Source organism: Anabrus simplex, chromosome 7 (genome assembly GCF_040414725.1).
Source record: "Anabrus simplex isolate iqAnaSimp1 chromosome 7, ASM4041472v1, whole genome shotgun sequence".
Lineage (NCBI taxonomy): Eukaryota > Metazoa > Arthropoda > Insecta > Orthoptera > Tettigoniidae > Anabrus > Anabrus simplex.
In genome coordinates this window covers 235,606,931-235,631,961 of record NC_090271.1, presented here as the reverse complement: position 1 = coordinate 235,631,961, position 25,031 = coordinate 235,606,931, and the positions used below count along the sequence as shown (strand labels likewise).

Genomic DNA, 25,031 nt, shown 5'->3' with positions numbered 1-25,031 from the left:
TTTTCCCGACTCACGATTATGTGAACTTCCAGGGAACTCCGACCACTAATAAATGATGACAAGTGTCCAGAAGTGTCTCCTTTAGTAAGATTCGGACCGTCGATCTTCCCCACTAGCAGTCATGTGAATATCGAGAGAAACTCCGACCGCTGGTCTTCACGCTACGAGATTTTTGTTGTGTAGTTTTATTGTGACATGAGGAGATTTGACTTTAGTAGTATGGCGGCAAGTGGTGGGCATGCGCGCCCCGCTCCGCCTACTCGCGCGCTGGAAGACCACTCCCCCTGCCGTGGAAGGAGGGAGCTCCGGGCCCGGGCCGTGTCCTAGATGAACCTTAGTCCTTACTCAGTGGTCACACACTTCACACGTGCGGTTCGGGCACCACGCAACTTTTTTTAAGTCTATACAACAAGCATCGCCTATTTTTACCACGGGGATGAGAGGACTGGAAGTTTTTGAATTTCAGTGATTTTTTTCGTTTCTTCTGGAAAGTTTTCGTTTTTGAAGCTGAGTTTTTGAATCGCCGCGTGCACCATGGATATCACAGTCACACATGTGGTCCTTGGTTTGTCTGTGATGGTGCTCCTTCTGCCTTACGGTGAGTACCTTCTGCAACATTCCTGGGATGTTCCATACCAAAGGGACGTTGGTTCTATTCCTATATGAACCCTCCCTCTTTACGCATTCCCGAAACTTCCATGGCCGCCATTTGTTCACTTTTACATTTATAATCTTATGGAAAAGAAAATATCTTTCAGGTAATCTACGACTGAAGTCGTTGTTACATTACTCGTATCAATACCGCAGAGCTCATGGTTTTCAAGTCACGCCATTCAGGTTCTATAAGGGTTTGAACCAGAGACATGTGGCGTCAAAGCGATGTTTCTGATTTGGTCCTCGATCTGCCTCAACCAGGGCTTTGCCTTCACTTATAAATTGCAGTCTCTGATAGATTATTTTGTTGACACACTCAGAAACTCACTATTAAAGCATGAGAGTTTCTTAGGTGTCTCAAATATCTCCCTCTACTCTTCCTCTTAGCTTAACCTACCTCAACCCTGCCCTTTGCGACTTAACCCAGGTCAGTCAATGGGTTTAATGAGGTGTCTTCTCTTCCCGCCTGTCTGTAGTTACTCGTCCAAGATTTTCACAGTTATTTATCTACGGTGATCGTTTTGAGGCATGCGGGGTGACATAAGAACAAACAGATAACACTTCCTAAGTTCCTGCGTGAACTTGTTTAATTGTTTGACTAAGGGTTAGCAAAATAGCCTAATCCTAGTTGGTCTGGATTAAAAATTCCAACAGCTTCGAGAACTGAGCCGACATACTGGCACTCCGTGGTTCCCTCGTCAGCTAAAAGTGGCACCTTTTCATCTACACTAAACCATTGCTTCTTCCTTCTAAAGAAGGCCTAAGTTAATGTCTATTAGAACCACATACAGACTTCACATGTACATCGTACGTAGGGCAAATGATCCTTATGTTTAAGCAGATATGAGCTGTTAGTGTCGCCCATAACATGTCCTCATTTCTTATATGGTATGTGGGGTTTATCACTAAGGTGTCTGTGGTTCAAATCCTGGGCATGACGTATGCACATCCTAGAATTAACAGTTATGTCCCTGTTCCTATATTTAAACTCTTAAACAGCAGCCCTCCTCATCTGTTGTTGTATGTTGCACTCGACACTCTGACGGGGAATAAGGAAACTTATGTCACAATACAGGCAAAACTGATAACCATGGAGAGGATTTATAGCCACTCATTCTTAGCTCAGCTTCTGTTTAGGACGTTTTGAATGAGAACAAGAGTGTTGAAAGTTTGTGCCCCTGGTTTGTAGGCAACGTTTTGAGCAGTAACACAGTGCGGGTGGAGCCTCTGTACGTTAGAACCTGCAACAACTAGGTGCATATGATTTCTTAAATCTCACACAGGTCCTTTTAGTGGTCAAGTCAAACAGCTCCACTACTACTGGAACTACTGCAATGGCTGGGCTGATTCTGAACACGGTGCTGAATCCTTCTTCTTCGAGGAAGTAACATAAACTTACGCTGGCAATGTTAACACTAATAATAATGTTATTGGCTTTACGTCCCACTAACTACTTTTACGGTCTTCGGAGACGCCGAGGTGCCTGAATTTAGTCCCTCAGGAGTTCTTTAACGTGCCAGTAAATCTACCGACACGAGGTTGACGTATTTCAGCACATTCAAATACCACCGGACTGAGCCAGGATCGAACCTGCCAAGTTGCGGTCAGAAGGCCAGCGCCTCAACCGACTGAGCCACTTAGCCCGGCCAATGTTAACACATAAGAAACATTTTCAAGTTAAACATTTAAAACTTTTACAGCTATATTGTATGTGCATATTATGGATTCAACCTGATATAAATTAATACAAAACAAAAAAGAAAATTACACTTTTAGTTATGATTTTCTTCTGAATATCTAATTTTCATCCCATTTTACTGTGTGATAAAATGTCTAATATCTAACCTATTGCAATAATACCCTTTCAGCATATGCAAGAAAACAGGAGTATCATGGCCCTGAATTTAAAAACAGGTTGAGAAAAAGTTCTTTAAGTATTAAAATAGTAACTTACGGGAAACAGTTGTTAAAGCCATAGCACAATGCATCACTTTACAAGTTAATAAAAAAATAGTTCGAGTTAAGATGTTAACATTAAGTTCACGTCATTTAAGAAGGGATAATTGCGGATTCAAAGTAAACAAATTACATTTTTCATAACTTTCAGTGTTCCCTTAATAGCTGATTTCTCACGTCTCTGTAATATTACTAATATCACTGCATATTTCAAAATGATATGTCGTTTAACGGGTTATCCGGATATTTTGGCAAAAAAGACACCAGGACACGTGAAAATACAACTGAAATATATGCAGTTATTTCTCCGACGGAATAATATGTAAGTAGGAGGTGGAAGATCAATCCTAATATGAGAGAGAATAGTGGAGCCCGGGCGGTGATAGCAGGGAATTTCAGAGTACGGCAATGCGAAGTCTAGATCCTCCTCTGGTGGGGATACTTCCATCGCCCTCCATTTGCTCCATCTTCGGGTATGGGCGATGTTCTACCTTATTCCTTTAGTGACTGTCTAATATGAAAGGTAAAAGAGAAATGGAAAAGGAGGCTGAGATCTGTGTTCAGAAATCATGAACCAGTGGAGGCCTTAACGTGATCAGTGTTTAGAACTCTTAACATCTTACCCTCATTGTTGCCGTTGTCTTGAAGTAGCTATAGATAGGAACACATCATCAGCGCAGTTAACTGATACGTGAAAGTTAATGCCTGGAACATTTGAATGTGGAACACGAGAAACACTCGGAATGAAACCTGTTCTTCGTAACTATTAGTTGATGTTTGGACGAAGACAGCTAATTTATAGATAAGAGAGTGTACTTTTATAATAAAAATACTGTCGTGAATATTTCATTATAACGAAATACCCTCATCACATTAAATTTCTAGTTTACTGGTAATTTTTTATTATTATTATTATTATTATTATTATTATTATTATTATTATTATTATTATTATTATTATTATTATTATTATTATTATCTGTCTGTTAGGTCATCAGCCCAGAGGCTGGTTGGATCCTCAAATAGAACCACCAAAGGTTATGCGGTTATAAGGAAACCGCAAAAACCAATGGCAGCACCAAAATGAGGCGTACTAGACAAGACGAGGAGTGAGGTAGTTTGCCATTGCTTTCCTCACTGGGTCAGAAAGTGCTATTGCACTCAGATGCACTAGTCTTGCTCTGAATGCCATTACTCAGCACCACCCATACCCCAGCAGCTTCCATATTGTCACAGCCATGGATGAGACTGGGATTTCGGTGAAAGCTACACTTTACTCTGGCCTGTGCCGAGAGATGGATACAAAAGTACTGTATCCATCAAGAAATGGCAGCAGGCCATTATTATGTTCGAATATGATGAATTTTCCGACGAGAACAAAGCAGAGATAACACTTAATTGTAATTTCCATTTTATATTTTACCAAACCGAGCTTTCAGGTTGCGTAACTACTGGGAGAAGTTTCGAGATAGAAAGAAACTACTTGACGGACGTTATTTTAACTCAAAGCACGTATTATTGGTAAATTTCATAAATTTCGGCGGTGGGGTAGAGGCAGGTTCTCGTTTATGAGACATCTTCATAATCACAATTAAAATAAGTTGAAATTAGAATTTAACTCGTAACCTAGATAACTAGGGATAGTTGTAGATATCAGAAAGTTAAATCTCTAGAGTAAAATTCTGTGTAGTATGATAACGGTATTGTAGACTTTCTCTGATCCTTGACACTGTTATTGAGTTACTGCACGATACTGAGGAACGTGAAGAGAGTTGAACGTAGGACGTCACTAAAAATAAGTGAGCAAACAGTTGAGTAGGATGATTTTAGACCCCGCATAAGAATACTTTCATTTTACCGCGGATTTATTTGTACATCGCACAGATACGGGTAGGTCTTATCGCGACGATGGAGTTCGACAGGGCTAGGAAGCCACCGTTGCCTTCGTTAAGGTACAGCACCAGCATTTGCCTGGTGTGAAAATGGGGAACTACGGAAAGGCATCTTCAGGGCTGCCGACAGAGGGGTTCGAACCCAGTATATGCTGAATACAATGACCCGAACCGCGTAGCCACTCGCCTGGTATATGAAAATAAAGCGACAGATAGTTAAATAAAATGGGAGAAAGGGATGGAGGAAAGTGTTCCATTTTTTTGTTTTAGGATGAGTGATGAATGTATTCGTCAGCACCCGGCTCCGAGTTCGATTTTGATTTTGGATTTTAATTGTGGACTGCTGTCTCGTTCATAGAATCGAATTTATACTTCCTAGGTTGATTCCTAAATTGAAAATCACCCTCTGGAAATCAAGTACTATGAACATCATCCCCTTTCCTTTATCATCGTCCAAAAGTTGCCAACGGCACATAGGCCTATTGAACATTATGTAGCTGTACGGATTTTCCTCTCTGGTTAGTGTTATATAGAGTATACCTCGACCTTTTCGTGGAAGAGGAATTTGGGCACGGGTCACTATCGTTGAAAATATATGTGGTTCGAAGTCCTCGTTAAAGTGGAAGTCAGGTGACTTGACATCAGCAACTCCGTTTAAAAAAGTTCTTTCTTTCTTTTCTTGCCAATGATTGCTAAGTGCAGTGAACATGAAAAATAATCGGATACCAGTGAAGAGTAAAGGAATGAACTGGAAAAGGCACATCCCGGATGGCCAGCAAGGGTACTGAAATTACATCGTCATCTCGGACGGATTCCACGAAGGCCGTGGGTAACTTCCTTTCTTTCCAGAATCAGTGATGGGAAGATCAACAGAGACACTCCCTGCAGTCCTAAATTTTTTTAAAGGATTTGTAATGTAGAGTTTGCCTTTGTTTTCAGTGCACCATATCTTCTGGTATGGGATAGAATAAATTTGTGGGGCCGATGACCTCGATGTTAGGCCCCTTTAAACAACAACAATCATCATCATCATCATCATCATCATCATCATCATCATCATCATCAGAATAAATTTGTTACTTACCTGTCTCCGTCTCGTCCTTGGCTTTGACAATATGAAAGTGACCGAGGTATGAGTGATGCTAGTAATGCCATTCCTTATGCAGCCAGACCCTGCTATGAATGGTGTAAATATGTTGTTCGTAGGGTTGGTTGGTGCATGAATTTCAGTGGGCTTGGCAGACTGATATGCAACAGCAACTTCTAGCTCGGTGAGGAAAGCAGTGGGAAACTACCTCACTTCTCATTTCCCTAGTATGCCTCTTCATTGATGCCTAGGCTAACTATGACAGGTGGTGGTGAAGCTATGGAGGATCAAATCAGCCTTCGGGCTGAACACCCAACATACATACAATGTAGTGCAGAGTGGCGGTTATTGTTTTAACGTGAAGCAGAACGGGGCAGCCATCCTCTATTAACAATAACCAGAAGGAAAATGGAAGAGGCCTGACACTTCGATGAATGAAGGTAGGGGAAAATAAAGGAAAGGACCAGGAAGGGCGTGAAAATGAAAAATATTCTGGGCCTCGCAAACCTAATACCGTCGGATTCGGAGGAGAACAGGAGTTGACCAAGCGAGGTCGAATAGGAGAGAAGAAATTGAGGAAACTGACGTAGTAAGTGGAAGCAATGCCTGGCACAGCTAGGTGAACCGTAGTCACAACCCACGCTCCCCTTTTCGTCGCCTTTTACGACAGGCAGGGCATACCCAAGGCGTTCATGCTGAAACTCGCTAGAGTTATTATATTTAGAAATAACAAGCAAATTAAAATTGTAATATAATTTAATTTATTCATTTCTATTTTCATTTAAACATACTTATCGACATGTTACTGACAATGGTCAGTGATGTGGGAAGTAAGGAAGCACTGGAGGCTGCCGTATTTCTGGTCTTATTACGTATCCGCTTATTCTTTCGACATTTTAGTGAAGTAAGACAAAATTCGTCACAAAACCTTTAATATTTTTAATTTATTGCTACATTTTAATTTTTCTGATGTTAGACCTCCTGTAGAGAATTGAAATTGCACGTCACTCGCCTTGCACCGGCCATCTTGTGATGACGTCACGTGCCTGATCATTCCCCTGCACGTAATATCTCTTGAGCTATGGTCAGTTTTTCGATTGCATTAAGAACTGCATTGTTTACGTGGGAGAACCCCGACCCAAATTTCAACGACGTTTCACGTCAGAAGTAGGTCGCATCCTTGTACACAGTACGGCTATTTATTTCTCGCTCGAATTGGTGCGCGCAATCGATTCGCGTAGGTGAAACAAAATAGACAGGCATCGTACTTCGTGCTTCTATTGGTGAAATATAAATAATAGGCCTAATAATAATAGTAATTGTTACCGAGCTCGATAGCTGCAGTCGCTTAAGTGTGGCCAGTATCCAGTAATCGGGAGATAGTGGGTTCGAGCCCCACTGTCGGCAGCCCTGAAGATGGTTTTCCGTGGTTTACCATTTTCACACCAGGCAAATGCTGGGGCTGTACCTTAATTAAGGCCACGGCCGCTTCCTTCCAACTCCTAGACCTTTCCTATCCCATCGTCGCCATAAGACCTATCTGTGTCGGTGCGACGTAAAGCCCCTAGCAAAAAAAAGTAATTGTTAATGCGCTACATCTATAGTGTCATGCTCCGCATTCGGGAGAAGACTGCTTTCGAACCCCACCGTGGGCTGTCCTGAGATTGTTTTCTATCGCTCTTCATTTTCACATCCATGCAAACGACGGGCAGTTCTAAATCATGGGTCACAATCGGTCCCTCCACCCCCTTTCCCAATTTGATTCAGCATCATTCATTTGATTTTCATTAGCCCTTCACCTGAGTTTGGGCAGGAAGGGCATCCGGCCGTAAAACATGCCATATAATTTCATCACAACCCCGTATCAAGAAGCGGGACTGACCGTTTGACAATTATTTTTATTATTATTATTATTATTCAGAATTAATTCGCACTTACAAATAATATAGTTTGTACAGAACAAGCAAACTGCTGTCTCCTTCGTAGAGTTGACTTTATACTTCCTATACTTCCAGTGTTGGTTCGTAAATTGTAAATCGCCCTCTGGAAATCAAGAACTATGAACTTCATCCACTTTTCTTTATCATTGTCCAAAAGATGCCAACGGCACATTTTGAACATCATGTAGTCTAATAAATAAATGGGTTTGTAGTTGTAAGGATATCTTGTTATTATTATTATAATATAATATAATATAATATAATATAATATAATATAATAATAATAATAATAATAATAATAATAATAATAATAATAATAATAATAATAATAATAATAATAATAATAATAATCTATGCCATCTTCTAACGTGTGCGACCTGTGGATGTGAAACCATCTAGTCACCTTTCAAATTTGGGACCCGTAGGCCAACACCAACACTTTAGAATGATCCACGAAGTAAGTGTTTTGCTACCCTAAAGTAAAGATTGCTTTGCTGGCTGTAAGATCAAGGTCTACAGGTAAGAATTAAAGACTCTGCTCTGCCTGTTAGATAACCTAAGAGAAAGTAGCGATGGCCATGACATTTTCCCTGAGGAAACCACAGACCTGTTAACGGGTTCTGTATCACAGGTGATTCTCATTTTAGGAACTTAAGTGAAGGCTCTATAGCAATTGTAAATTAAATGGAATCCCTAACGTACTAGTTTAGAATTGCACAGCAAAAATAACATCGCCTATCGTCGACAAACTTACAATCGGAAGGCACGGTAGTTTTTATTGGCCATTCCGATTTCATAAGGTTCTACAGTACATGTCATCTACTAGCATTTTTAATAATAGTAATAATAATAATAATAATAATAATAATAATAATATTTGTTTTACGTCCCACTAACTACTTTTACGGTTTTCGGAGACGCCGAGGTGCCGGAATTTAGTCCCACAGGAGTTCTTTTACTTGCCAGTAAATATAAGTTACTGACACGAGGCTGACGTATTTGAACACCTTCAAATACCACCGGACTGAGCCAGGATCGAAACTCTCAAATTGGGGTCAGAAGGCCAGCCAGCGCCACTACCGCCTGAGCCACTCAGCCCAGCTAGTGAAATGTTTGCTCTCAATTTGATCCAAGACTTTTCAAAGTCGTCAGAAAATTGCGTTATGATATAGAAATGAACTGAGTAGCCCTTCTCTGGATTGGTTCAAGTTCCATTCCTGGTGTTGCCACAGAAGTGGATGAAAAGAGATGCACTACCTGGTCACTACTCTCTACGAGGGAGTCTGTGTGCAGGTTGGGCCTTCGGGTTGGCCAGACAGTTTCAAGCAAGCAAGCAAACAAACAAACAAACAAACAAACAAACAAACAAACAAACAAACCCCACTTTGGTATCTCACATTCATCATTTTCTACCTTAGATAACAGGTAGTTGGTGAAAATGTCCTTGTATGATTGCATCTTTAACTTAATGAGTACTGTAGTATTGCGTGAAAATAATCCCGACATTCTCACCCCGCCTCTACCAAATTGTGTTGTGGGCATTCCACATATTCGCACCTTTCGTCTGGTATTCACCACACTCAAACCCTCCCATCTAACTACGACGTGCTTGTACGTGAATCGTCTAAGTCTCACTGACGGTGCTCTTCATCGTGTGTGTGAGCAGTGTTCGTATATCCTAGTGCAGACTGAGCTTTTGTCCGTCTCTGTGGTGTAGTGGTTAGTGTGATTAGCTGCCACCTCCGGAGGCCCGGGTTCGATTCCAGACTCTGCCTCGAAATTTGAAAAGTGGTATGAGGGCGGGAACGGGGTCCACTCAGCCTCGGGAGGTCAGCTGAGTAGAGGTGGGTTCGATTCCAACCTCAGGCATCCTGGAAGTGGTTTTCTGTGGTTTCCCACTTCTCCTCCAGGCAAATGCCGAGATGGTACCTAACTTAAGGCCACGGCCGCTTCCTTCCCTCTTCCTTGTCTATTCCTTCCAATCTTCCCATCCCCCACCTAGGCCCCTGTTCAGCATAGCAGGTGAGGCAGCCTGGGCGAGGTATTGGCCATCCTTCCCATTTGTATCCCCCGACACAGAGTCTGAAGCTTCAGGACAATGCCCTTGAGGTAGTAGAGGTGGGATCCCTCGCTGAGTCCGAGGGATAAACCGACCCTGGAGGATAAACAGACAAAGAAGAAGAGTTTTTTGTTTTGTTTTTTGCGTTGCGAAGCATCGGCACAGACATGGGACAGGAAACCCTGCGAGTACGTACGAATCGGCCGTGGTCTTCATTAAGGTATAGCCTCAGGATTTGTCTGGTTTGAAAATAGGAAACCACGGAAAATCATCTTCAGGGCTGCCGATAGTGGGTGTCGAACCCACTCTCTCCCGAATGCAAGTTGATAGCTACGTGACCCAAACCGCGTAGCCACTCACTGGGTCAGAGGGATGGTGCTAGTTGCACAAATAGTCGCTCATATGAGATGTCATGCGATTTTCTCGCACCACCGTCGACAATACTCGATGGTACGTATAAAGGCTTACCGTTCCGTTGTTTGTTTTCCACATTCACGTCCCCGACGATTGACTGGATGGAAATGGCTCTGACTGAGTGCTTGCTGATGTGTAAACCAAGAGGTATTCCACAAATAACTTAGGTTACCAAATAGAATTCAGAATCACTGTGTAGGCCTACGCCGTATTGCTGATCAAGATATTCCAATATTCAGGAAAACTAACCTCACTGGAGTGTTGTAGCCTGAGGAAGCCACGGTGCTCCTGGCAGGAAGTTGATATTGAGAAACGAATTTTACTAGCAATTCCGACTTTCTAATGGACTTGTCTGTTCCGTTGTGTGACCTTCTCTTATGCTGAGTACTTTCTGATAGCGTTGTGTTTTCTCATGTAACTGTATGCGTGGTGATTGTTTTTTGCTAGTTGTTTTACGTCGCACCGACACAGATATGTCTTATGGCGACGATGGGATAGGGAAGGGCTAGGAGTGGGAAGGAAGCGGCCGTGGCCTTAATTAAGGTACAGCTCCAGCATTTGTCTGGTGTGAAAATGGGAAACCACGGAAAACCATTTTCAGGGCTGCCGACAGTGGGGTTCGAACCTACTATCTCCCGAATACTGGATACTGGCCGCACTTAAGCGACTGTAGCTATCGAGCTCGGTATTGGTGATTGTAAGAGGAAGCACGACGAGATAATCTCACCCCACCTTGAAGGGGAGTCGGGATTCTAAAAACGAAGATATGTTTTAGATTTAAGGTCTATAAATTAATTCGAATTTCTGTGATAGAATGATTGGATCATTTGTTAAGAAAATAGATACGTTTTACTTCCATTAGAACGTATTCCTTCTCTAAATCAATGATTACGGAAGACTGTGAATTCCACCAAGTTGTTGAAAAAGGTGGTACTATCAAGCACGACTGCCTGGAGTTAAGTTCTTCCTCAGTGAGCACTAGATAAAGTGAAACTTTTAAATCGAAATAACTTCTAGACAAGACGAGTGACGACACGATCTGACGTGATGCGCCACCATCTTCAGCTACTAAAATGTCCATGTCACCAGTTATGTCAACTGTGGTAGCACGCCCTGTGAGATTCCGTTTGAGTTCTATAAGTATTGTATATTAAACAAAACCAAACCCCATGGTGCAACAGGCCCGAAGGGCCATGGCCTACCAAGCGACCGCTGCTCAGCAGATTACGAGGTGTCGTGTTGTCGGTACTAGGAATCCTCTCGGCCGTTATTCTTGGCATTCTAGACCGGGAAATATTGTATATGCTGAAAGAAATTCAAGTTGAGAACATTTGAAACAAAGTGTGGTGCGAAGAATTATGAAAACTAGCTGTAATACCCGGCTCTGCTCGGGTACTTTTAGAATTTGTAATACCTGATTGAAGTACCTTTTTTTAAAGATTTCTTTATTGTGACGCTGATTAATATTTTACGAACTCTTTTTGTACAGTATATTTAGAGTTTGCTATTTGATTTACGTCGCGCCGACACAGATAGGTCTTATAACGACGGTGGGATAGGAAAGGCCCAGGTAATGGGAAGGAAGCGGCCGTGGCCTTAATGAAGGTACAGCCCCAGCATTTGCCTTGCGTGAAAATGGGAAACCACGGAAAACCATCTTCAGGGCTGCCGATAGCGGGGTTCGAACCTAGATTTAGAGTTATTGTTATGTATTTAATTTCAAATTTTAGTTTGAGATTAAGTTATTCAGTTTCGCGTTAAACTTTGCTCTTGGGGCAGCTCAGTTTGTCTGGGAATTGGCTGATCCTTTCAAATATATAATAAAGGCAAAGTTATAAATGTATGTATTTTCGCTTCGCGCTCTAGTTATGAAGTACACGATTTCATCTGTCACTGGGACTGTCAATAATCAACCGAACGACCCTGAAATATGTCTATTCAGCACTAATCTCAGTCATTTCAGACATTTTATTTTTCATCCCTTCTCAACCCACATGCCGAAGGAGGCTGAACTGGTTCTTAAACAACCGAGTCAGTTGGCCGTGCGGTTAGGGGCGCACAGCTGTGAGCTTGCATTCGGGTGATAGTGGATTCCAACCCTAACTGTCGGCAGCTTTAAGGGTGGTTCTCCGTGGTTTCCTACTTTGTACATTAATTAAGGATACGGTCGCTTTCTTCCCATTTCTAGCCCTTTCCTGTCCTATCGTGGCCATAAGACCTGTCTGTGTTGGTTCGACGTAAAGCAAATTGTAAAAATAATGTAACTAAACGGTATCCAGAGTGTCACAATTCATCTCAGAGACACCGAAAACTTTGGATTCGAGATTAGTTTCCATTATTTTGTATATGCCACACCCTTACCCCTAGAGGTCCTAGGGGTGTCTCACACACCCACCGTGGTTTTTTTCAGAGAGTAAACCACATGTGTACCAAGTTTGGTTCAAATAGCGCCAGTGGTTTGGGAGGAGATGTGGAAAACACAGACGCACCCCCACACACATCCATTTATATATATATGTGTGTGTGTGGGTGTGTGTGTATGCAGTTTTAAGATTGACTTATATATGTACTACTTCGAAAAATTCCTCGACGTATGAACAATAAATGGCTTCAAAAAACGTATTCGGAGCGACTTGTCTGAATTCCAGAAAGTCCACAATACCGATGCCGAACATCAAGTCAACAAGAGGGTCTCAAAGTAAAGGTGAGGTGAGCTGAGCGCCACTGGAGCATAGCGGTGAGAAAATCAGTTTGTATCCGTGCATGTGAACTTCCCACGACACTATGTGGTCGCTCATTTCCTGTCTTACCTTTGTCTTCAACCCCTGAAATGCGACATGCCCGCGACACATCCCCGTTCCATTTCTCTACTCGCCGCGTTAACACAGATTGGGAAGGCAGCGACCGTGGCCTCAAATAAAGTACAACCCCAGATTTTGCCTGATGTAATAATAGGAAACCACGATAAAACATCTTCAGGGCTACCAATGGCACTGTTCGAACCCACATCTCCCCGAGGCGTGCTGACAGCGATATGACATTCTCAATATAATACGCATGTACCTCTATTTGACACTACTCAACGGACAATATTCAAGTTTTCGTCAATTTACTAAACGAATTGCAAAAAGACACTGAACTAAACTGGTAGTAGATTAGTTCTCATTGTTTGAACTAGAGAGACTTACACAATATAGGGACCGGCAGATCCGACGTACGGCGCGGCAGTGAACAGGAAGGACGCCATTGGATCACCACGCATCGCTCTTTCGTACCAGGTCTCCGAACTGACTGCTAACTATTTCTGTCAGGGTACTGAGTGTCAGCTGGACGTATCCGCAACTTGAAGATATCCATCAGAGAAGAGCTCCAGGTGATTGAACTTCAAATACTGGTGTTGGTAATCGATAGTTTTGTTCGTCGATTCCATGAGAGCATCATGGGGGACGGTGCCTATCAAACTGGTATGATTTTCAGAACATAAGACGACTTGCACAGAGTTGTGCTACTGGGTGATAACTTTTTTTAGCAGTTACCAGTTCCGTGTTTTACATGCCCTGTGTAATGTTACTGTGGTAGATTTTTCTGCGATTTTTGTAAATGTTCCCTTATCTGAGCAAGATAAGTCAAAAACAGTTCTAAATGCAGAAGTTTCAGAGACAGAGAATATTAGCGAGAGAGGACACATAAGCTCATTTGAACTATGAAAAAAAGAGGAAGAGAGATAGGTGCAACGATTCCAAGAATGAAGATATGGGCAAAAGATAAAGAAGGTTCTCATGTGTGCAGTCATGGAGGTTAAACAAGTGACTGATAGGGTAGAGAGGCTCAATGTACTGGTCAAATACGCCAGCTTCTTGACGGTAGATTCACCGGGACAAAGTATCGTCTGCGAAATTCGGAAAATTAGTTCGTGGGACGTAAAGGGATGTCCCAAGCCATGTAAATACCTCATCGGTCTCACACTTTGTCCAGTCTACTGTCTCTTGCGGTGAATACCTTACTATTGCGGTAACGACTGATAATGCTACATCTAATAGAATGCTCTCCTGTTGATCCTAAGGTCTTAGATTCGAAACAGGCAGAGTTAGTTAATTTTTGAGCGGCACTCCGTGTAATACTATGTGTCATATAAATGATCTTTGGTGTTTACCTGACAATCATAGTGGATGTTCAGGCAACGTGGTAACGGCACGCTCAATTCACTTGGAAGGACGTGGGTTTGATTACCAGACAGGAAGTCAAAAGAATTAGGAAATGAGTTTTTCCCCTTCTAGAGCTCCACACACGACTATCAGTCTACAGTAGCACGTTAATTCAAAAGCGGCCGGACATAGAGCGAACTACTTAATGCCTTCATGACCTGTAAACGATAGGTTTTCCAATAGAGTTTTACTTTCTCTGGTAGAGAAGAAAAAACGTGGGAATAGACAAGCAAACAGCCTTAATGACGTCGAGAAAAAGTGCCTGCACACTACATCTCAGGTCTTACGATTATTATTATTATTATTATTATTATTATTATTATTATTATTATTATTATTATTATTATTATTATTATTATTATTATTATTATTATTGAAAGTTAAAGGAAGAAAGAAAGAAATAAAGAAAGAAAGAGACTTCACGACCGAGGGAGTTGGCTAGTCTGGGTTCGACAGTTCGGCAGTCCTGAAGATGATTTTCCGTGGTTTGCAATTTTTACACCAGGCAAATGCTACCAGTGGGCAGTAAATGAGTAAATTCATTACTGTCTCCTCAACTAGGTTGCCGTGGTTCGAATCCCGGCCAAAGCATAAGTTATTTTGGAAATGAGATGTCAATCCTTGTGGTTAGGATTCTACGTGAAACTCAGTGTCCCGTGACTGTGATGACGATATACAAGCGAGTTGTAGGCTGGTCTATCGTCTGTATCGGTGCCACGTAATATAAAGCGCTGTTAACGTTTCCAAACTGGACGAAACCGTAAATAATTATGGAAGTTATTGCATCATGGAGGGACTTGTAATGGAAGAATACAGAGTACCCCAAAGTGTTAATTAAATTGTATTATCCTATTGCTTTTAGTGCAGGGAGTGTCCGAAATTTTCCTGGTAAAGTGAGCTACTGTAATTGTGAGCACTACGAAGTGGCCGTGGCCTTGAGAAAGGTATAGTCGCGGCATTGGCCTAGAGTTGATATGAGGGACCACGGAAAACATTTTCGCGGCTGGCCGTCGGGGTTGCCTTCCGAGTACAGAGCTAGCAGTACCTCAACGCACTGACTTAGCCTGTTCCGTATCATATTATGGGCATACATGGAAAGAATCAGTCCATCCTATTGACCAAGTGGTGAATGAACCGGCCTTCGGTCCGGAGGGTCGTGTGTTCGACTACCAGCCGAGCCGGTGATTTTAACCATGTCCGGCTAACTCCTGTGCCTCGGAGGCTGGATATGTCTGTTCTGTTGTTCACAATAGAAAAACACAGGGTGTGTCCGTTCTCATAGATTTTGAGTTCAGGAAGGTGATTCGTTGGTAAAACTGCGGCAAGCCGTTATGTGCGACACACAACGCCTTCAGAGGCTGGTAAAATTACCAGAGAAAGTACAAGGAGATCATGGGACGTCCAAGCAAGCAATAGTGAGAACGAGACTACCGCAGCAGCCCAATGCACCGGAAACCTGAACGGTGAGCAGAAGAAGAAGAAGAAGAGGAGAAGCAGGCGCTGTGTCGTGACGAGATACAAAGTGTTTGCCGCAATACACAACACAGGCCTGAGCTCGCTATAGTATGAAGTAAGAGATGCATTCTCACGGTCCCTGCATGCGGGAACTCTGTTCTACTTCCTCACAGCAAGGTGCACGACCTCTTTCCTCACACGTCCTGCCACATGAGAGTTCTTGCTTTTACGAAGAAAGTACTGAGAAATGTACTCATCAGCCCATGTAGGAGAGTCACTGACTGTGTTACGAAGTGAGAGAACTGGCCTTCTCACTCGAAGTTAACGGTTTCGATCCCGGCTCAGTCCGGCGGTATTTGAAGATATTTAAATTCGTCAGCCTAGAGTCAGTAGATTTAGAGGGAATAAATAACATCTTTGGGACAAAATTTCGCCATCTCGACGTCTCAGAAATAGAAATAGTTAATAGAACATGACTTTTATTAAGACGTCCGACTCATTGGCTGAATGGTCAGCGTTGAGGCCTTCGGTTCAGAGGGTTCCGGGTTCGATTCTCGGCCGGGTCGGGGATTTTAATCGCCTCTGATTAATTCTTCTGGACCGGGGACTGGGTGTTAGTGTTTGTCCCAATACTTTCCTCTTCATAATCACACAACACGCTATACTACCAACCACCACAGAAACACGCAATAGTGATTACATCCCTCCACATAGGGTTGGCGTCAGGAAGGGTATCCGGCCGTAAAACAGGGCCAAATCTACATGTGCGACACAGTTCGCACCTGCGACCCCACAGGTGTTGGAAGAGTGGTAGGAAAAGAAGAAGAAGAAGAAGAAAACTATTATTAAGATATGAAGATGCTCATAGGATCTGAAGAGGGGCATAATATATTTCAAAAGCAGGTAAATTCCTGGTTAAAAGAAGTCTTGGAAATATGACTTTACGTTGAGTTAAACTGAAGCTTGGGCGAGAACCTGGAACGCAAATATTACAGTTAATGCTGGAGTTCTTGTTTTCAAATGATGGGTCTATATCCTGATCACCGTTGCTACAAAACCTCCACCTTTACGTGGAATCTGAAAATTGATATGGCGTATGGCTTTTAGTGCCGGGAGTGTCCGAAGACATGTTCGGCTCGCCAGGTGCAGGTCTTTTGATTTGACGTCCGCAGGCGACCTGCGCGACGTGATGAGGAAGAAACGATTATGAAGACGACACATACATCCACCTTCCTCCATGCCAGCGAAATTAACCAATGACGGTTAAAATTCCCGAACCTGCCGAGAATCGAACCCGGGACTCCTGTGACCAAAGGCCAGCACGCTAACCATTTAGCCATGAAGTCGGACGTGGAATCTGAAACTCAGGGACGTGAATTTCTTTTAATCCACGTGTGTTAGCTACAACTCGAATGTGGTAGTTTTGATGAAAATCCAATGACAATGCCACTCGGCTACCAAGTTCATGAAGATTATCTTCAACTATGAGGTGGACGACAAAATGTAAAAAGAAGAATTTTGTATGGTGTCCTTTTTTTTTTCTTTTTTTGCTCGCAGAGTACTGTAGTCTAATTACCAGCGCAGTAAGTGACCACACTTTAGAAAGCTCCCTTGTTGGTGTTTACAAGAGCAGCAAGTTTGGACCCCGCCAGAGAGAGTAAATGAGGACTGACGACCTTCCATTAACGAGTGTGTTCGTCAGTCGACAAGCAATTTAGAGCTCTCTGAGCAACACAACTTGTACAGGACTTGCTACTTTTCTTACTCAAGTAGGGATGGAGCTCAACTGCACTGGTTGTATCTCCTCCTCCTTAATAATAATAATAATAATAATACCAGGCGAGGTGGCCGTGCGGTTAGAGGCGCGCAACCATGAACTTGCATCCGAGAGGTAGTGGGTTCGAACGCCACTCTCGGCAGCCCTGAAGATGGTTTTCCGTGGTTTCCAATTTTCACAGCAGGCAGATGCTGGAACTGTACTTTAATTAAGGCCATGGCCGTTTCCTTCCAATTCCTAACCCTTTCCTATCCCATTGTCACTATAAGACCTACCTTTGTCGGTGCGACGTTAAGTAAACTGTAAAATAGTAAAAATAATAATAATAATAATAATAATAATAATAATAATAATGATACGAGACATGGAGACGCTGTTCCACATGAGCCTATTTGGTTGTCGGTAATTTCAACGGAACGAGACTGGGTTTAAAACCCCCCGGATTGAACCGGGATCGAACCCGACAATTTTGACTCTACCATTTGAGCCAGTCTGACCGGCCAATAGAGGCAGAACGTACGTCTCAGTGCTGTTAAGTTCATGTTTTATAACTTGAGATTGATGGCCGAGTAAATGTTTTATTTATTGGCTGCTTGATTGATTCATGATTACCTTTACCTTTAAGGCCATTAGTCACGCACAGATCGAATGAAGAAGATAGACTGTGATTTTAGCAGGTTGGATTACGCCTGAGATCTTTGGCATTTCAGAATGACTGAATGCTACAAATCAGAGTCGTTAGTTACCGACAGGTTTCTTGACAACTACAGTATATCAACAGACGGCAAGTTGAACGAGTAAAAATTATTATTATTATTATTATTATTATTATTATTATTATTATTATTATTATTATTATTATTATTATTATTATTATTATTATTATTATTCCGAGGTATCTGTGGAACAGCAGAGGTGAAAGAAGGTGCGGGGGTGAACAGGTCTCAGGCTACGAAATTAAAGCTAATTTAAAATTTAACAAGGTTGTATTTTCTTTGCAAAATCAAGAAATAACAAGCATGGCAGGTACAGAGTAGCAAGGCAACAAAAGTACAATTACAGTATTTACAGGATTTGGGCTTCGAGCCCCGAACTCACAATACTTGAGCAATTAGCCCAGCTTTACCCCAAAACAAGTTTCAACAGAGGGGCAGAAAACCCCTTTCATGCCCAGGAGCACTTGCTCCAAATTACACAGTAAAGCCTCCTCGAGGCACGCAGAACCAAATTTCAAAATAGCAAACCGCTCTCAACGTTCAAGCCTATAAAAGGCCACACCAAACTCCACTTTCAAGTTGTCCTCTAAGGACATAAACACAGGGGTAAAATACCCAACCTACTGAGGCCTATTAAGTGAGAAAAGGTTAATTACATGGCCTCTAAAATACCAATTTGAGAGGAGGCGATCTGCACTCCTAATACATTTTGTTTAAAACCTAATCTGGCTCTAGGCCGCTAATGCAAGGGCTAATCCCATACTAAAGAGGTGACTTTAGAATGAAACAATTTACATTACGTTAAGGAAGAAACGGTTGAGAAAAAAATAAGTTCACCTCAATGCAATATGAGTGGGAGCTCGAGAGGGTTAAGCACTCTCTATCCCAAAATGCAGCTTAAGAGAGAATAGATACGAAGAGTCTTTACATTTTAGGGAAAGGTTACATGGTGGAAAAGCATCGGACCTGCCCCGAGAGTTAAACTGCTGAGCTAGCAAGAAAATAAGTTATTAAACGGCCATTACCTTGTTGTTGAACTGCTGCCCGAAGAAAGAGGCGCTTCCCGCCCCCTGCTATGCACTTTACACACCAAAAGATGTTACTGGAGTGGCGCGGAGACCCGAAAATCAGCAGTTTATATACTCTCGCGGAAAGTTCGAGGCGTTTCAGGAATGAGTACACCCGCCCACAATCATTTTATTGGCTAGGGTTAAGCAACATATCCCCTTTGGGGAAGATACACCTGATTGGTTATAAATTAATTAAAGAAATTCGGGATTGGCTAAATTCAAAACAAGGGGAAAGAAAGGGTTAATATTGCCAACTTAAACCATGACTGCAAGAAATTTAACAAAGAACAAACTTATGAATTCAAATTTTCTCCAAAAAACAGTTCTTTCACTTCGCACTAGGGTGCACCATTGTAGTTCTTCAGTAGTGTCCTCTAGAAGAGAAAGTTCACACTTCTTACTACAGGCAAAACAAAAATACATCGAAAACGACCCAGTTCAGAAACTTCAAAATTTCCAAGTAGTGACATCTTCTGAGAAACTTGAAAATTAACACCTTAGATAAAGTTCAGACTTCTTCCAGTAGGGGAGTTTCAACTGGCGCAAAGTTTGAATTAGCGGCGTGGAGGTGTACCGCCCGGTACAATTATTATTATTATTATTATTATTATTATTATTATTATTATTATTATTATTATTATTATTATTATCATCATCATCATCTGTTTACCCTCCAGGTTCGGTTTTTCCCTCGGACTTAGCGAGGGATCCCACCTCTACCGCCTCAAGGGCAGTGTCCTGGAGCTTCAGACTCTTGGTCGGGGGATACAACTGGGGAGTATGACCAGTACCTCGCCCAGGCGGCCTCACCTGCTATGCTGAACAGGGGCCTTGTGGAGGGATGGGAAGATTGGAAGGGATAGGCAAGGAAGAGGGAAGGAAGCGGCCGTGGCCTTAAGTTAGGTACCATCCCGGCATTCGCCTGGAGGAGAAGTGGGAAACCATGGAAAACCACTTCCAGGATGGCTGAGGTGGGAATCATCATTATTATTATTATTATTATTATTATTATTGAAGTCGTAAAATTTAAGAAATGAGATTTCCACTGCCGGAGGTGCATGTGGCCCTGAGGTTCACTCAGCCTACACCAAAAATGAGTACCAGGTTAATTGCTGGGGGCAAAGGCGGCCGGGCGTCGAGCTAACCACTTTACCCCATCAAGTGCTGAGGTTACGGATAGTGGAAGCCTTTACCTTCCACTCCTCCAAGGGCCTTCATGGCTTGTACGGAGACGGCTTTGCTTTGCTTTCCTTTTATTGTTGTTATTATTGTTATTAATTTGCTTTACGTCTTACGGCGACGTTGGGATAGGAAAGGGATAGGGGCGTGAAGGAAGTGACCGAGAGTTAATTAAGGTTAATTTGCCTGATGTGAAAATGTGAAACCACGGAAAGCCATCTTCAGAGATGCCGATAGTGGGCCCATTATTTCCCAATTGCAAGCTGACAGCTACGTGGCCGAAACTGTTTAGCCGGTCGTTCGGTATTATTATCATCGTAGGATATGGTCAGTCAGAAGAGAGTAGCATTAACATAACCACACCTAGCACACGACCTTGCTGTGTGAAAGTTGTCCTGGAGGTCATGTCGGTCAATACGGTCAGTATAACAATGCCCACTTGCTTTATTGGTTGCCACCAGCTCAGCACTACACAATAGTGTGATATATATATATAATTCGCTGGGGCCATCAAGAACCACGATAAGTCTTGTTGCATTTGATACTGAACTTGGCCTTCTTTAGAGCCCAAATTTCCCTCATTCTTTGTGAGTGGACCTGCTTACGCTTCTCTGTCCAAGAGGCACCGTGTCTTCTCTTCGGTTGCTCGTCTCGGTTTAGCCCGTTCGTCAATATTTTCTTGCGGAAGCGATCTCTGTTAAGGGCGTCTTCAGCTGAGATATGTAGCATTTGCAGGTCTTCTTTGGTATTTCTAAACCAGGGAATTGTGGTTTTGGGGTTTGAATCAAAAAAGTGAAAGATTTCTTTAGTTAACTTTCTCCCGTCCATTCTTTTCAGATGACCGTAAAATCGTGCCCGTATTTTTCTGATTGTGTAGGTAATTTTCTCTATTTTGCTGTAGACTTCCTCGTTGAATCTCTTTTGATGGATTCCATTTCTGTACTTTAATCCCAAGATTCCTCTCACAATTTTGCGCTCTTTTTTCTCCAGTTCTTCAAGGAGTTCTTTGCTGGCATTTAGAGACAGGGTTTTGTAGGTTCCCCAATCATTTTCTGATTTTGTAGAGTAGTACTGTTTCCACGCATTGAGTCTTTCTTTGAGGACTGATTCGCAGGTACCATTCCACCAGGCATGCTTTTTGCTTCTCTTAATTTCTGCAACGTCTTTGGCGGCCTCAATAAGGAGACTTTTAGTGTTGTTGAAGTCAGTCATTTGGTCTAGCCTTCTCCTGGAACTCCTCGACCCTTTGCCGAAGTTTATCGTTGTCGAAGCGTGTGATCTGTTTGGTTGTCTTCCTTGTATTTGCAGGAATTGGTTTGAATTTGATCAGAGACATGTAGTGATCTGAGGCCACAATGATGCCTTGCTTTACCTTGACATTCATAATCTCAGGGCTGTTTCTCCTGGAGATTGCAACATGATCTATTTGGAACTCTCCGAGAGTTTGGACAGGAGAACGCCAAGTAATTTGCTTTCTGGGTAGATGGCGAAAGTGGGTCGACATGACATGCAAGTTGTGATTTTCGCAAATGGACACCAGTCTTTTGCCGTTGGAATTGGTTCTTTTGTGAGCAGGGTAATTTCCTATATATTTCCTGTACTTCTGTTCGCGACCTAGTTGGGCATTGAAGTCACCCAAAAGTAGCTTGATATGGTGTTTGAGGATTTTGTTTAATTTTTCATCCAGCAGGTCCCAGAAATAATCAATTATCAATTATCAATTATCAAATTATTAACATCCCGCACAATCTACAACAAAAAACGTCGCCAGTGTGCCGCCCTTTCGCTCAAAGGTGGTGGTTTATAGCCAGTGAGTTTGCGTTTGAAGGCTCTGTAGTACTCTCTGCTTTCATTCTTCCTAAAGTTTTGTTCTTTTTTTGTTATTTGCTATTTGCTTAACGTCGCACCGACACAGATAGGTCTTATGGCGACGATGGGACAGAGAAGGGCTAGGAGTGGGAAGGAAGCGGCCGTGGCCTTAATTAAGGTACAGCCCCAGCATTTGCCTGGTGTGAAAATGGGAAACCACGGAAAACCATCTTTAGGGCTGCCGACAGTGGGGTTCGAACCCGCGATCTCGCGAATACTGGATACTGGCCGCAATTATGCGACTGCAGCTATCGAGCTCGGTGTTCTATCTTTTCAATGAGAGATTTTTTCGTATTTACGTTTCTCAGTTCCGAACACCCTAGCTGCTTGTCAGTTTGTGTAAGTGAATTTATGTTGAAAGTTGCTAGAAAGGTTTTGGATTTTGGCCTGAGTTTTTGACTCTACGGGATACACCGAGACGCTCCGACTCGTCTCTTGCACGATGTCGAGACTCCCCCAGAATCCGAACGAGACTCGTGCGCCGTGGCGTTCACGACGAGGGATTTATCCGAAGATTTACCCCGTGGGGTATGTTTCTTCTAACGTTGTGCCATCATGCTTCTTGACTTGACTTTGGTTTTGGACGGGTACCCATCCTTTTACAACTAGGGTTGTCAGCCCTAGAGGTTGCCTCAAGATGTTTTCTGGCTTCTGGTCGTTTACCAGTCTTATTATTATGACCAGTGATTATTATTATTATAATGATTATTATTATTATTATTATTATTATTATTATTATTATTATTATTATTATTATTATTATTATTATTATTATTATTATTAAGAGGACATGATAGCACACTGGTTACTCCCGGACGGCTGAAGTTCGAATCCTGATGTACCCCAGGTTGATGAGAAGTTTCGTGACATCAGTAAGAACATCCGACCCTAAACCCCCAGTAAAAATAAACCAGGATGGCCGCCGTCATCCCATGAGTAAATGTAATAATATGAAGATCGTTTTTTATAATTATTTTAAAATTTCAGGGGTGTACCTTCGTGGATCGGGCGGTAGCGCGGTGGCCTCTCACCGCTCGGTTCTGTGGTTCAAATCTCGGCCACTCGATGTGACATTTGTGCTGGACAAAGCGGATTGGACAGGTTTTTCTTCCCTGGATACTCCGGTGTTATCAGTCATCTTTCATTCCAGCAACACTCACCATCTGTCAGTCATTAATCACTGCCCCAGAGGAGTGCGATAGTCTTCGGCAGCCGGCATAGTTCCTATCCTCGCCGCTAGATGGGGCTTTATGCATTCCATTCCTGACCACTTGAAACTGAAAACTGGCTGTTGATTTTCATTTTCATTGCAGGGCTGATAGGGAGACGGGTTTATGTGGAACTCTTAACGGCTGAGGCAACCGCCGAGCTCAGATGAATGAAGAGTCACATCTGTATAGAAGGCACCATTACCGGGTGAGTTGGCTGTGCGGTTAGAGGTGCGCAGCTGTGAGCTTGTGTCCGAGAGATGGTGGATTAGAATCCCACTGTCGGGAGCCCTGAAGATAGTTTTCCGTGGTTTTCCATTTTCACAGCATGCAAATGCTGGGGCTTCCTTCCCACTCCTAGGCCTTTCCTATCCCATCGTCACCATAAGACCTATCTGTGTCGGTGCGACGTAAAACAAATTGTAAAAAAAAGGCACCATTTCTGTAAATAGAAGAAATAATAGAGGCCAATCTACCAGTCATAATGTAGGCCTAAATGAGAATTTTCGCAAACATACACAGTTTCGAATTTAGTCCTAATTTTCGTGGTTTTGTCTGAAATTTTAAACATCAAAACGGCGAGGTTATCAACACCTCTAAAATGAACTGGAAGAGGAATCCAAGTACCGGACCGTCGTTGAAGAGTGAAAGAGAGCGAAGCAACTAGGAAGGTGAGAAAAGGAACAGTTCCTTAGAAATAACAAACGTAATACTGTGAAGGAGGAATAAAATACGTCTTGACTGAAAGAGATCGGAAAGAAACATTTGAAACGGCTACATGAACCCAGTACAAATAATGCAGGACCCAGATGGAGATTTATCGTTACCACGTCTCACACATTCTGAGCTTCTGACAACTTTATAGTACTAACCCTGGTCACGAGGGCCACGTAGTACGACTGATTTGCCTGGGAAAAAGTCGTTTCCGTAAGCTGTATGTGCCATAGGTTTTCTTCTTAAATTTCTTTAACGTCGCACCGACGCAGATAGGTCTTATGGCGGCGATGCCATAGTAGAGGGCTAGGAGTAAGAAAGAAGCGTCCGTGGCCTTGATTAAGTTACAGCCCCAGCATTTATCTGGTGTGAAAATGGGAAACAACGGCAAACCATCTTTAGATCTGTCGACAGTGGGGTAGCAACCCACTATCTCGCGAATACAAGCTAACAACTACGTGACGTGTTTCTTCAAGCGGAGTGGTTTCTCACCAGGTCGGCCAGCCATTGAATGATGGTGTTTTGAAATGAGAGTTCACGATCCTGCAGTCCGCAGTCAGCGGAGAAGTGGAGGTCCCGTGGTTATAAACACGACATCAGCACGCTTGCTTTTCTTCTCTTTAAATATTTTGCTCAAAACATTCCCTTATCTTTGCTAAAGTAAGATTTTCCTTTTGAATGGGGGTTTGCGAAGAGAACGGTAAAACGGTAAAAGGAGAACGGTTCAACTGCAGCAACACATATTATTATTATTATTATTATTATTATTATTATTATTATTATTATTATTATTATTATTATTATTTTATGTCTAACTACTTTTTTAGTTTCAAGAC

General features: G+C 42.5%; 1 protein-coding gene across 1 annotated transcript in view; it reads left to right on the top strand.

The window, feature by feature from the left end:
- Nucleotides 1-362: 362 nt before the first annotated feature.
- The window catches only part of LOC136877074 (protein Skeletor, isoforms B/C), a 421,284-nt gene continuing 396,615 nt past the window's right edge, over nt 363-25,031 (top strand). The window contains exon 1 of the mRNA XM_067150891.2: nt 363-598. Within this exon, the coding sequence (XP_067006992.1) occupies nt 535-598 (64 nt within the window). The 5' untranslated portion in view covers nt 363-534. The remainder of the gene's footprint in view (nt 599-25,031) is intronic.